This window comes from Vipera ursinii, assembly GCF_947247035.1.
Source record: "Vipera ursinii genome assembly, chromosome: Z".
NCBI classification, from domain to species: Eukaryota; Metazoa; Chordata; class Lepidosauria; order Squamata; family Viperidae; genus Vipera; species Vipera ursinii.
In genome coordinates this window covers 78,756,870-78,771,153 of record NC_139517.1, presented here as the reverse complement: position 1 = coordinate 78,771,153, position 14,284 = coordinate 78,756,870, and the positions used below count along the sequence as shown (strand labels likewise).

At 37.5% G+C, this 14,284-nt stretch overlaps 1 protein-coding gene across 1 annotated transcript; it reads right to left on the bottom strand.

Moving 5' to 3' along the window:
- Window positions 1-1,138: 1,138 nt before the first annotated feature.
- On the bottom strand, window positions 1,139-13,629 carry GASK1A (golgi associated kinase 1A; the record flags this gene model as incomplete). The annotated part of the gene is made up of 4 exons (XM_083379015.1): window positions 1,139-1,349; window positions 2,455-2,558; window positions 4,499-4,621; window positions 12,325-13,629. The coding sequence occupies 4 exons, from the start codon at window positions 13,627-13,629 to the stop codon at window positions 1,139-1,141; spliced, it is 1,743 nt and encodes a 580-aa protein (XP_083235141.1).
- Window positions 13,630-14,284: the final 655 nt, after the last annotated feature.

Genomic DNA, 14,284 nt, shown 5'->3' with positions numbered 1-14,284 from the left:
CAGAACTGATTTACATGAAAATAAGGTATTTATTTCATAAAGGGTTTTTTTTTAGCTGCCAATGGCTGCCTTCCATGGCAAGTCATCTTAATCATTTCCATGACAACCAACTGTGACTGAGGAAAGGCAGAAGTAATTTTAAGATGGCTTTTCAAAGCTGTGAGTTGCTGGAACGGACAAACAATGAAGGTGCCAGCCTGCTATACAAAATGACCTGATGCTGAGACTTTTTAGAATCCAGGGCATGCTTACAAATGGAGAAAGTTCAACAGTACATGATTATGGAAAGACCTGGTGAGTTTTTGTTGCTGATCCATTTTACAGTCCTTGCAGTCAATCAAATCCATTTCTTTTTAAGAAGCATCACTAGCAATATGATGTCAAGTTACACATCTTCTAGAAATATTCAGCATTTTTATCTGGCTCAAACCAGGATAATTGAATCCTTTTGAAATTTGCTGATCCTTCTAACTAAGCCACTTCCTTTCCACTCTATGAAATTAGAAAAATTTAGTTTCTGGATTTTGAGGCAATTTGAAACAAAATAATCACGTCTGGTCCATCCCATCCCTTCCTTCTAATTTAGTCTCCCTCAAGAGGATACCTTGTAGATAATGTTGGGATTACAATACAGAATCTCTACCCTGAAACCTGGAGGGCAATAGATTAGGGAAACCAGTTCTGTATCATTAAAGCCCTATGGATAATGTGTGTCAAATCAGAATTTTTATCTCTTAACAAAAATATCTTGCATACCTTCTTTCTAACAATTTCTCCTGGCTGAGATAACTGGTTGGTCTTGCTTTGGAATGCCATCACGAGAAAACCAACTTTCATTAGGAAAATAGAGGGACATTTTATCTGGAAATGTGTTATGGAAATCCCTCACAAGGATATCCAGCTGAGGCTGTATTAATATCAATTGTAACATCTTCATTCTGCTTCTGGTATATGATTATCCAGCCACACTACACTTTACAATTTTATTTCAGCCATTTTATTTGTCTGAATTCACACAGAACAGGTTCTATAGTTAGCAGAGTGCCTGCCTATCTGCCCATCACCAGGGCACTGGGTCTTTCCAGAGTTCAGTGCTCTTTCCCAAAACAGATAGACGTATAATATGTGTCATCAAAACCTAATCCAAGGAATCTTCAATGATGGTCAAATTATGTTCTTTAATGTACTGAAGAAGAGCCTGGCCTCTCCTGTCAATGGTATTAAGCCAATGCTTCAGACCTTCATATCCCCCTTGACTTGCCCAGAATTCTGTATCTACATGCAAGGATTGCAAAAGCAGGTTTTGTAGGCATCTTGATTGGAGTATTGTTATAGCTGTCCGAGGAAACCTGAGAAGAATATAAATAGAAAGGGGATTTTTTTCAGAAACTTAATAGAATAACACCTCTACCTTTTAAACATGTAGATTCACAACACTTTTATATTTCTTGCAAAGCACATGGTGTTGATTAAAATTCAGTCTTAATGACATTCATAAATTATCAAGGATTATAATTCAATTCATCTAAAGAAAAGAATTGTAGTTCATAAAACTTTATGGCACAGAAAATTTTGTGCCTTAAAGTCTGCAATCCTATATGTTTTTGTGTATGCAAGTTTTCTTTTGGGAAGACATATATACAATTGCAGTAAACAACTGCTGACTCGCTTAGGGTCCATAGAAGAGCACACAGCCATGGGGCTGGTTAACCCTTCAAAGTCTGTCCCCCTCATCTTTTAAATGTTAACTCTTTTATTCTTTTAACTTTTTATTACAATATTCATTTATATCTTTTATGTTTTTATGGCTGTTTGTACACCACCTAGAATTGCCTAGAAATGAAAGAGATGGGTAGTTTCTAAATGTCATAACAAACAAATAAATAAACAGCTATCATTGTGCTATCATTGTTTTCATTGTAACCAAATTTTATATCCTCCTGGAATCACTTAGCAGACAATGTTATTGGATTTAAGAGCCTTCTCACCTAGCTGGCAAGAAGAAATCCAGAATGGTAATTTAAAAAAATACTAGACACATGAAATGCCATTGAACATTTGATATCATGTCAAGCTCGACTCAAAGAAAGTAACATGAAAAAAAAACTTCAGATGAAAAGGCTGGTAGGTTATCTTTTCTTCCTCATTGTTTAGTCTTCAATCAAAATAGACTTTTTCTACAAATGAAAGGGTTTTTAAATTGTACTAGTAGAAAGACCAGAATCCAATGGAGATTCACTCTGCAGTAAAGTCCAAGTGATTTTGTCCAGTTCCTCTTTACATTATGTTTGAGGGTTCCCATCAAAGCTAATTTCCAGGACATTATAGGATACAATAGAAAGAGAAACTGATTAAAACCATCACTCTATTCCCTCTTGTTTGGAAATGTATTTAGCATCCGTACCCCATGAAACTGATGTTCTGTTAGCTCATATACTCTATCATCCCCCTTACCCATCTATGCCTTGCAGAAGTCTGAAATTAAGTTTTGCTTCAGGGTGGAAAGGTCTTCCTGCATTGTCAATAAACACTAAATGAGAAGGTTTGCTTCTCCACACCTGGAAGAAGGGGGGGAAAAAAGTCATCCTGGCAATTAACTGAGGACAGAGTAATGATGTGAACGGACTAACGCAATGTTTGATTAAATTTTGGAGTGTTTGCCTTGCTGCTCATCATACAGTATTTAGGGTTACATATTCTACAATATTGCAAAAAAAAGAAAATTCAAGAGAAAGTAATCATACAGCATATCAAGCCAACATTCAAACTTAATTAGGATTATAAAAATACATGCCAAGATTTTCAGTGTAGTGGGATGGTATTTTCAAAGCTAAGATGACAGAAGAGTTGTCTCAAAGTATATTGCTTCCAGCGTCTCGGTTTTCATTTAAAATAGATGTTGGACCAATATTTGACAATGCTGTGGATTTGACAACTGCTATAGCTTAGACTTTTTTTTAGGAACCCTAACCCTCCTCCAGAAGGCCCCTGATGTTTTAAATTTGCTATTCAATATTCTGCAATGTTTAATGATTCCAGCACTGCAGGAATCATAGGATTTGTTCAGCACCCCACTGAGAGTGGATAAAGAAGTCAAAAGAAACAAAAAGGAAGTTATTTGGATGCCATTCCATTGAGAGAGTTGCAGATCCAAAATCTTCCAGACCCTCAAGCATTTTCCTTTATACAAACCAGTATGTCTGACATGCAGTAAACTGTCATATAATAGATCAATTGCATCTTCTCAGCCCAATGGGAGGAAACATGAAAAAGAGATGTCTGTAGAAAAGAAGGGAGCCTCCTCTGAAAACAGTGTTGATTTGAGGCTTCCGAGTCAGAAATCATCACGAGGTACTTCTGAGTTCAATCCTTCAGGAAACTCTTCTGAGAAAGTTCCAGTTAAATCACTGAGGTTACAGTTTAAATGATGGGTGGATTTTAAAAACTATAACTAGCTTGAGTGCCTTCCTAAGGAATTGGGTAAGCAGTAAAGTTGTAAAATAAGTTTTTCCCCCTTCCCTGGCAAGGTAGAAAGCCTTTAATGCCTGGGGAAGGATCACCTTAGGTACTTCCCAGTTTATACTGAAGGACTCAGGTTGGAATTAGGAAAGTTTGTTAAAGGAATTACTGACGCAGAAAGTTGCAGCTGCAGTGTAAGAAATGGTGGGACACTAGTGTCTAGCAACAAGAAAGTTACAAGTCAGAAGGACACATTAGAAGGATGATTAGAAGGCACATAGATATATAAACTTTGGTAACCTCTAGCTTATTATAATAGTAAAAGACACACCTTTTGATAAGAAAGCTTATTAACATCAACATGTCATGTATGAAGAAGGAGGGTGAAGTAGAAGAATTCAATCAAAAGAAACATGTGTCAAGGAACCAATGTGTGATTGTTAGAGTTTTACCTTCCTTAATCATAACTGTATAAAATTTGTGCTTGTGCATTGTTCTTGGCTTCTTTAGCTGCTGGGTGCTTTTACTGTTGTACTCCAATAAAAGAAGCTTGAAAAGCCATTCCTTCTATCTGGATATCTTTATTGACGTTGGCGCCAGGTTAGGACCCATTTTCAGTACACACAGTGTTATACACATATGTAGATGATTATTAATTTCTTAGATCATGGGGCAAGCTCCCTACTTTATATTTTAGCTACTGTAACACTGGTGTGTGTGTGTGTGTGTGTGCGCGCACACACACACACACATGTGTTTTTGTATATCGCTCACCCAGTTCCTTAGGAGGGTACTCTAGTTGGTTACTAGTTTTTAAAACTGATTCATCACACATCACACACAGACACAGAGAGAGAGAGAGAGAGAGAGAGAGAGAGAGAGAGAGTATGTGTGTGTGTGCTGTTCCAAAGTTGTAACTTCATTCTTTATCGTTTTCATCCCAGACATTTGTTTTGACATCTTATTAACTGGCTGGACACAACTATGTATAAGTTGGCTATTCTGTAAATCACTTGGCTTCAACAGTAATTGGGCATACCAAAATATGGACCAAAAGCAGCTCTGCAGGATTTTGGCATTTCTCATGGAGCAATTCCTGAACACAAGGCTCAGAGAAATCGGGCTGGAAACCACAGCAATATCGATCCAGACGATCATGGACCTGTGAAAAATAGGAAAGTAGAGGGGGATCAGCGTTTTATTTTAGCCACATCAGATAAAGAACTTTTCATTTTACACAAGATAACTATAGTATTTGCTAATTGATGAGTGACAATTCTAGGATAGTCTTTTTAGGACATTGTGTAATCAAGTAAGTGTAAAGACAGTGTGGTCTAGTAGAGTGCTCATTAGCTCTAAATTTGAACCTAAATTCTAGTCTAGATTAATTATTTTTAAATAATTATTTTTAAATTAAGAATGGAAACACAATGGGTATAGGGATTACAAAGTCCACTATGGTACATGGATATACATAGGAATAAGCCTCTTATCATCAATGGGTCTCATTACCAAACAAGGCTGATTGCCTGACTGACAGGCAGAGATATGCACTCTTTCTTTCCAACAATTGTAAAAGTTTTGCATCCATTTAAGTTATAACCTTCTTTCCTAATACATTTTCTAGTTCTCTTCCTTGCTGCTGTGTACAACGACTAGTATGTATTTTTCTCACTGTGATGTTACCCTTTTCTGTATATAAATTGACTTTGAAATTTTGGATATTTGTAAGGGTAACCACTTTGAATTCAGAATCAAACAGGGTGAACTTTGGAGGGATGTCCTTCCTCACTTGTCTGCCCTACCTATTGGCATCTCTACTGTTCCCATAGCTGTCCATGGAGATTTGCAGAAGTGACACTGCTGTTCATGCAGGCTCCCCCAAAACGCCTGGAAAGTGAGCCCCACCCCTTGGAGAACTATTTAAAGAATTCTATGAAGAAGTATTCAGCACTGCATTTACATACTTTAAATCTTGTTTTTGCTTGAACTGTACTTAATATCGCAATATTACTCATTGCTGTTGTAGTGTGTTTTATCTCTTTATTTTTCCTTTAATAGCGTCTATTGTTCATTCTCATACTGGGAAAGTCAGAGCACTTCTTGATGCAGCAGATGAATGCAATGGTGAGTTGTTCCCACAAACAGGCTTTCCACCCTGAGAGCATCTATCTAAAAGGAATCATTTTGATATCCATCAGACAGTTCACAAAATAAAGTGCGAAAAGTTAAATTCTTTATCGTCTATTCATTGAAGAAATAACATTCACCAAAAATAATCTTAGATGTGGCTAAAACAGACTTGATGATGATGAATTATGTCCCCATCTCGCTTACTCACTCTCTAAACTACAATCTGCTTTAGTTTTTTTACTTAGCCCCAAAGCCAGTCATCATGCTCTTGAATCACATTTTAATATTAATAGTACTCTGGCTTGTTCAACCAAGGATTTCTAAGTCGTGTTAACTCTTTGCTTTCTTTGTTCTAGTTGCTCTTTACAAAAAGGACACTGCTCATGTATTCTAACTAGCAAAAGCAAATACTGCCAACTGGAGTGCTGTACAGGTTCATGCAGCAGTTGGCTTATGTAAATTTGATGAAAAGTTCATAATAGGAATGGGAGACCAATCATCATTTCACGGGAATGAAAAATGTACTTGCACAGCACAGCATATAATGACTTCAAACAATATGATCTCCAACATTCAGCAGGGCCTGCCTTTAACCCCTTTTGTATGTTCTGGTGAGCTCTTCTTAATTCTTCATTGTGTCTTAAGAACATTCTGTCAGAGCACTCTATAAAATAGGAAGGTTGGCTGCCAGTCAAAGTGTTATTTCTCCTGATAACAGCATCACTGCTTAGCTTCATCAGTGTCCAATGGCAAGACATTTACTGGAGAATGCTTTTCAGAGGCCCATTAAAGCCTAGAACCAACCTTGGGCAGATCCTTACTTCTCACATGAAGCACTCTTCCAGAATCCTTGTCTCAATGGAATCTTTTGGACTGAAAGATTTTAAGCACTAATTACATATATATTTAGGCATCACAGAGAATTATAGCTCTGCTCCTCTGCAAATGTGTTTAATGAAATTTGGTAACTTAAACCCACTCATGCAATAAAAGTTTCTTGGGCTAATTTCATCTCAGGAGAAAGCTCAGTTATTTCTTTAATAAAACTGAGCTGATATTCTCGGCATTACAACAGATGGTCTGTTCACAGAATGTCTGAAAGTGAGAGTTGGCAGATGATCAACCATCACTCTGCTTTCTCACTGTCTGGAGTTGCCAGGGAAAATATTGACACCTTTCAAAAAATATACCAGGACCAGTTTTACACAGTTGGTGGCACTGAAATTACTGCTATTCATCCATCCCTCCACAGATGCTTTTTCAAAGTGGAAATGGGAAGATCCCTGAAATTCCTATGCCACGAATGATCTTTACAGCCAGCTCACCTATATCTGGTGAAGTCCATCTCTGGGTTGTGAAATTAAGGAGTTTTCATTGTTTTCTTCTGCCTGTTAGGGTGGGTTCATGGATACGCTCTGCTAATATTCTGCCTGTCTGTCCCTCATAGAGGTTGTTACTACAATACTTACACACTGTGTTGTAAGTAACCTGTTTTTTTTCTTTTGGTTTACTTAAGATGTTTTGGAGGGCTTTAGTTGATTTGTGTACTAGGGCAAAATGATAATGGTTTGGTCCCTCTAGGTTTTTTAGGGCTGCTCTGTCCTCTGTTTTGAATTGGTTTTGCTTCCGTATATTCTGATGTAACAACCAACAGATTGTATCACACAAACTAACTAAAGCCTTCCAGTGCTCCCACTGCTGGTTTCTAGTGTTCATTACTCTATGAATTGAAAAGGTTGAAAAGCCCTGTTATATAGCATTCACAGGGACGCGGTGGCTCAGTGGGCTAGGACGCTGAGTTTGTCGATCAGAAGGTCGGCAGTTTGGCGGGTCGAATCCCGAGTGCCGCGTAGCAGAGTGAGCGCCTGTTACTCGTCCCAGCTTCTGCCAACCTAGCAGTTCGAAAGCACGTAAAAATGCAAGTAGAAAAATAGGGACCACTACGGTGGGAAGGTAACAGCGTTCCGTGCGCCTTTGGTGTCTAGTCATGCCGGCCACATGACCACGGAGACGTCTTCGGACAAGCGCTGGCTCTTCGGCTTTGAAACGGAGATGAGCACCGGCCCCTAGAGTCGGAAACGACTAGCACGCATGTGCGGGGGAACCTTTACCTTTACCTTTTAACTTGCCAAACTTTTGCATGCAAAGAAACAGCAGCCTACAGCCATGAATTAATTTTTAAAAAAATAATAATAATAAACTTTGGGTAGTTACTTAGCCTGGTCACATGCATATTTACTTCAAACCAGTTCAACAGGACTCAAGATTAAATGAGACATTATGTGGAGATATATAACTATCTCCTAATAGTATTGCTATGGTCTTTCCCAAACTGGTGCCCTTCATATATGTAGGGAATTATGGAATTATAATCCCAATATATCTAGAGGGCATTAGGTAAGGAAACAAGTAAGTAAAATTCAGGCAAAGCAGGTAAAAGTAAAGAAACATTAGAGAGAAAAATCTATTTATCCATTTCCCTTCCAGCTGCACCTCCCAACTGCTTTCTGAAGAACAAAAAAGGCATAAAGAGATTGGAAGCCATTTTAAGTACAAAAGGAACAAAAGAAAAAAAACCCAAAGGCAGAACTTTTTATCTTTTCCATGTTCTGTGGCTGCTTTGTTTTAACATTGCCTATTAATTGTTTTTAGAAAGATGTTTAATTTACTGAAATAATTATAGTGTAAAGGCAAAAGGAGGGGGGAACTTTGCAAGAACACACCTGCAGCATCAGTTTGAGTGGAAACTAGGTATTGTAGGCTTCCCAGATGTTTTAGATAAGAAGCCTGAAACTAATTTCTGCTTTCTTGTCTTTTATGACTGCACAAAAATGAAACCCTGATGAATTTGGTGGTTGAGTAATCAGAGGCATGTCTGCCCTTCTCACAAGAAGAGGTACTGGATCAAACATCTTGGAAACCAAAGTAATTAAGCTGAAGAGCCAAACACAAAACTGCTTCTTTTTGTATTTTGTATTATTTAACACGAAAGGCTGAAATATCTGGGTTTTTTTTAAGTAAAGCTATTTATAGGGCAGGGACGCGGTGGCTCAGTGGGTTAGGACACTGAGCTTGTCGATCAGAAGGTCGGCAGTTTGGCGGGTCGAATCCCGAGTGCTGTGTAGCAGAGTGAGCGCCTGTTACTCATCCCAGCTTCTGCCAACCTAGCAGTTCGAAAGCACGTAAAAATGCAAGTAGAAAAATAGGGACCACTATGGTGGGAAGGTAACAGCGTTCTGTGTGCCTTTGGCGTCTAATCATGCCAGCCACATGACCACGGAGACGTCCTCGGACAAGCGCTGTCTCTTCGGCTTTGAAACAAAGATGAGCACCGGCCCCTAGAGTTGAAAACAACTAGCACGCATGTGCGGGGGAACCTTTACCTTTACCTATTTATAGGGCACACACTTAGGAAGCTTTTTTTCCTCACCTGAAAATCTTATCCATGCTAAGAGCTGTCTATAGAACAATTGCAATTTTATTGGTTACTCACAGCAGGAAAATATTAGCAATATAGCAATAGTATTTAGATTTATATACTGCCCATAGCAATACAGTACTCTCTGGGCAGTTTACAGAGTCAGCATATTGCCCCCAACAATGTGGGACCTTATTTTATCAATCTTGGAAGGATGAAAAGCTGAATAAAACTTAAGCCCATCAGAATCAAATTCCAGGCTGTGGGAAGAGTTTTCCTGCAATATGCATTCTAACCACTGTCCCATCAGAGCTCAATATGTCTCTCTGTGGGGTGTGAGGACTTGTAGGACGATTCCAATCAATGCAGCTAGTTTTGGGGGGGAAGAGGGAGAAGGAGGAGGAAGTTATAACATTAAGCTGCTACTTAGATAATTTTTAAAATCCTGACTGGAACTCACATTTCCTAAATATACCAGTCAAAGATGCAATTCCTTTTGTTTCTAAAACTGTGTTATTCCTCAATAAGTGGGATGGATAAAAAACAGTCGTTTATTGCTAAAAGATCATAATAAGCAATAAAAAGTAACCATTTAAAGTATATCTACCTAATCTAAGCTTTCGCTGGTCCTCTGCGTTGGAAATGACTAGCACCATGTGTGGGGGAACCTTTACCTTTACCTTTTTATATATGTACACATGTATACATATATATACATACACACACACACACACACATATATATGTGTGTGTGTGTATGTATGTATATATATATGTATGTGTGTGTATATATATGTGTGTATACATATGTATACATATGTATATGTATATACACATGTATATACACACACACAATGTCAATACTATACACATACTATGTCAATACATTACAATATCCTAGGTTCTAGGTTCTTGGGAAGGACTCAATGTGTATGAAGGTCAACACCAGCTAAAGAACTGGCAGCTGTGACTTCACATTTTTGTAAACACATTATAATAATTTATTCAGTAACATTTAGGAGTAAAAATGTGAGCTGGTCTCAGTAGAATTCTTGTAAGATTGTCTGCTTGAAGAAGCTCTACAAATCTCTGCAAACCAATTTTTGTCCTTAAAAGCTTCTCTATTATAGAAAAACTATCATGACCTACAACATTTGAGAGCCCAGCACACAGGATGCCAAGTACAGCATTTTCCAGGATAGCATAAGAAATCAAAAAGTTTGCATCTTGATCTAAGAACATTTTCCCAGAAGAAAGGATGAAGAATAATATGATGGCATCATTGTTACAGATACTTTCTCTAGATGGGGCTATTTCATTTCCAGGATCATGGAAGTGATGCAATATAGGATTCAGCTCATCAGCAGATAGAATTCCAAAGATCTTATAGTTGCTATTTTCCCAGCTCTTAATCACAGAAGGGACCATTGGGTACTATAGCTATTGCCTATAAACATATTGCTTTATATTGATGCTTTATACTTAATTTTATGCAAGAAAATGATCCCATAGAAAAGTAGCAACAATGCTAATAGGCCTAACTGGCTTTCTGAAAATTAGATTAAATCAAGTTGTTTTTGCAGTGCTCTCCAGCATCAATCTAATCAGAGGCATCCATAAAGGAGTAAAAAAAAATCAAGATGGTTTGTAAAAATTCAAATTAGCAGAACACTGGGTTTTTTCCTTCCTATTTCTACAAGTTTGGAATTACATCTGCATACTTCAACTTGAACGAAGATTTCATGCTTAATATGCTGAAAGCAATTCATTATGCCAGAGCGTAAATGGTTCTTGAAGCATTTGTAGGTTTCAAAAACAGCTTACAGTGCCACACAGTAGGATGGATGGGTGAACATGTGAGAAAAGCTTTAACTTGCATTCGGTTTTTCTGCATTCATAATATGAATTATAATAATTAGCAACAAGTGATAACTAAAATGCTACCTTAAAGATAAATTAATTAACACTATACAAATTAAATTTGGATTTAGAAATTTTAACTGAGGGCCAAGAGCAGATGAGATGCGTTTTTTAAAAAAGGGGGAAAATATTGTATTTAGTTTTTTCTATTTGGTTTTATGTGTGCTGCTTGAATTTTATATTGTGTATTTGTACTCTGATATCTTTAAGATTTTTTTGTAAGGCGTCCTAAATATTACTGTGATCAAAACACAGAATAAAAATCTTTCTATTACTAATTCTACCAAAAGACAAGCTATCCTTATACTTTCCAACTAATTTCTATTTATAGATTTAATAACTTAGCAGAAACAATGGTGCACTTTGAGAGAAAAGGACTAAATTTGTTATATGATATTCATGAAAGTCAAAACAAGGGAGCATTCCTAGTGTTTTCAAAACTACTGTATTTATGTTTGTGTGTCTATTGTTTTTATTTAGTACATTTCTACCTTCCTAATAATTCTGTGAACTAAGGAGATTGGAAACCAGGTTTCTGTATAATAATAATAATAATAATAATAATAATAATAATAATAATAAAAAAGTTGGAAGGGACCTTGGAGGTCATCTAGTCTAATCCCCTGCTCAGGCAGGAAACCCTATACCATTTCAGACAAATGGCTGTCCAGTCTCTTCTACTGCTTTAATATGGAATGTATGAAATGGTTTTCTGCAGGCTATTTAAGAACTCCAGATTTTATTGTGTCCTAGGTTGGAAACCCTATACCATTTCAGACAAATGGCTGTCCAGCCTCTTCTACTGCTTTAATATGGAATGTATGAAATGGTTTTCTGCAGGCTATTTAAGAACTCCAGATTTTATTGTGTCCTAGGTTGGAATTGGTCACTGATAGAACTCCACCATGTGTTTCATTGATTAAACGACTAAATAATGTGAAAAGAAACATCAAGTTGCTTATCAAATGACAGATTTCCACAATTAGATAGCCCATGAATGTAAAATCAGAAATTATTTCCAAACTCTGAACTCGGAAACATGGAATTCTACTATTAAGATGAGTCAGCTAAAATGACTATAGCACATATTCATTGCATATTAATTTACCAATTAATTATTAGTTAATACTCTTTAAATTATTATAAACTAAAAAATGTATCCCGAAACCCTGAGTTATTATATTATGTGTAAATCATTCCTCATTAAATTAGAATCAGTTACCATTTGGAACTGAAGACTAGTGTGAACCCCTTCCTATTATGAACTTGATAGAGTATCCTTTGTATATAATCAGATTTGGTGATACTTTCGTTACAAATTGCAAACTTTTGTATTGTATTGTATTGTATTGTATCTTGACTCCTATCCAAAATATTGATCTACCACTAGTCTACCTGCAGAAGAAAATCAAAGAGTGCCAATTTAGCCCATTCAGAATGTAGGACAGTTAAACAAGGAGCTTTCCCAAGTGATGTCCTGGAATCTTCCATGCCACACCGTTTTTGCAATAAGTCCTGGTATTGCAGCCATCTTATAGTAAAGGAGTTCTGATCATTATTAGAATCATTCAAGTGCTGTATATCTGGTGCCCACCATACAATGGGCCTAGTAGCACCATTGGTGTACTTGTAGGGTAGCAAGTGGCTGCAAAATCTCCTGGCCACCACAGGTAAGCTCCGACGCAGCCCCAAAATTCTGTCCAAGTGGAATGCAAGAACCTCATAGAGATCAGTGGACCTTTTGATTAAGCCACACAGTCCATTCAAGCACAAACTTTGGGAGTCATGAAAAAGGGCATCTTGATTATGTGACAGTGCAACTCTAATTATTTGCCCATGGCCAGGAATTCGGTCCTTCTTTACCACTGTACCATTGGCCAGAAGCCTCATTTTTTCCACGTCATCCAGAGTGAACCATGGAAGGTTTTCCTCAGCAAACTTCAGCCTGTTCCCCTTTTTCAAACTAAGATCATTGTACCACAAGTTTTTGCATTGTTCTGATTTTTGCAGCTCCTCTTCATCTGCATTCCAAACATAAGATCTCTGAAGTTTATGGAAATGAGCATTATCCCTCTGTTCCTGAGTGTTGGTTGTGATCTGGAAGGATTGTTTGTCTGAGATAAGTGTTTTGATTAAATCTGAGGATTGGCAGGCAGCAGTAGCTGCCTGTGCATCTGGCTTACATTGCTCCTGTGATAAAGTGAGCTCACTTGGAGGAGTGTCCTTAAGAAATAAAAAGGCTCCAGGCTTTTCATCTTGTAAAGGAAGTAGAAAGGGGGCTAACTGCCTCTGCCATTTCCAATTCACCTCCTTCTTGCTTGGGTGCAGTGGGAAGCTCAGGTCTCTTCCAACATCCTTTAGACTCAAAGTCATATCAAAGCTGTTTTTTCCCCCATTAGATCTGGAAGGATGCTCTTCATGTTGGAGTCTTCTGCCAAGGCCAAGGTCATTTTCTGCTGCAATGTTATACTTTTTAATCCAGATAGGGAAATTTCTCCTTTTGTTAAAACCTTTACCACTTAATTCACCCTGTCTATGCAGCAGGCGTTTCTGTTTGCAAGCTGGACTAGGATTTGAAAGGGGTTGCCTTCCCTGTGCATGAGTCCATTTGCCAAGCCTAAAATGTGATTTCTGTTGGATAAGAGGGATAGTAAAATTTGTCTGCAGATGCTTAGAAAGGGCAGGTTTCATATGACGCATCTCCCTAGGCAAATGCTGGAAATTCAAATCTTTGGACTTGTTCAGGGATGTAGGACAGAAGCTTGTAAAAGTGATCACAGATAATGCAAGCAAGAAGCAGTAACCAGCCACAGGAGATCTCTTTAGCCTTATTCTGCACCAAATTCTATGGGCCTGTGGAATAAGAAAAGGAGATCTTATTTTCCAGAGAAGGCAAATATGCAGAGCTTTCCACTTGAGTAAACCAAACCCACAGAATATCCATTGATATATAATGTATAAAATGTGTGGACAGAGAAGAAAACTGCCATGCCGTTGCCATTTCTCACAGTTCTGTATCAATATTCAACTGCCATTGATTCATGTATTTATTGCAAAGATTTATTTACTGCTCCATCACAGGATGCACATAGTTCATATCCAATAAAACATAATAAAGGCAATATCATAAAAGTCCCAAGGCTAACCACAAATTTAATTACCGAAGAAGTTACTGAAACCACAATATTAAAATATTAATATTGTTTTAAATATTGAAACCATGATATAAGAATACTAATATTGTTTATTGTTTAAAATGGCAGCGAGCCCATCTCAACCACTGAGATCCCAAATGCCAAAAAAGACTATCTGAAGTTCAACAGTGAGATGGTCAGGCCCACAACATTTCCACTCA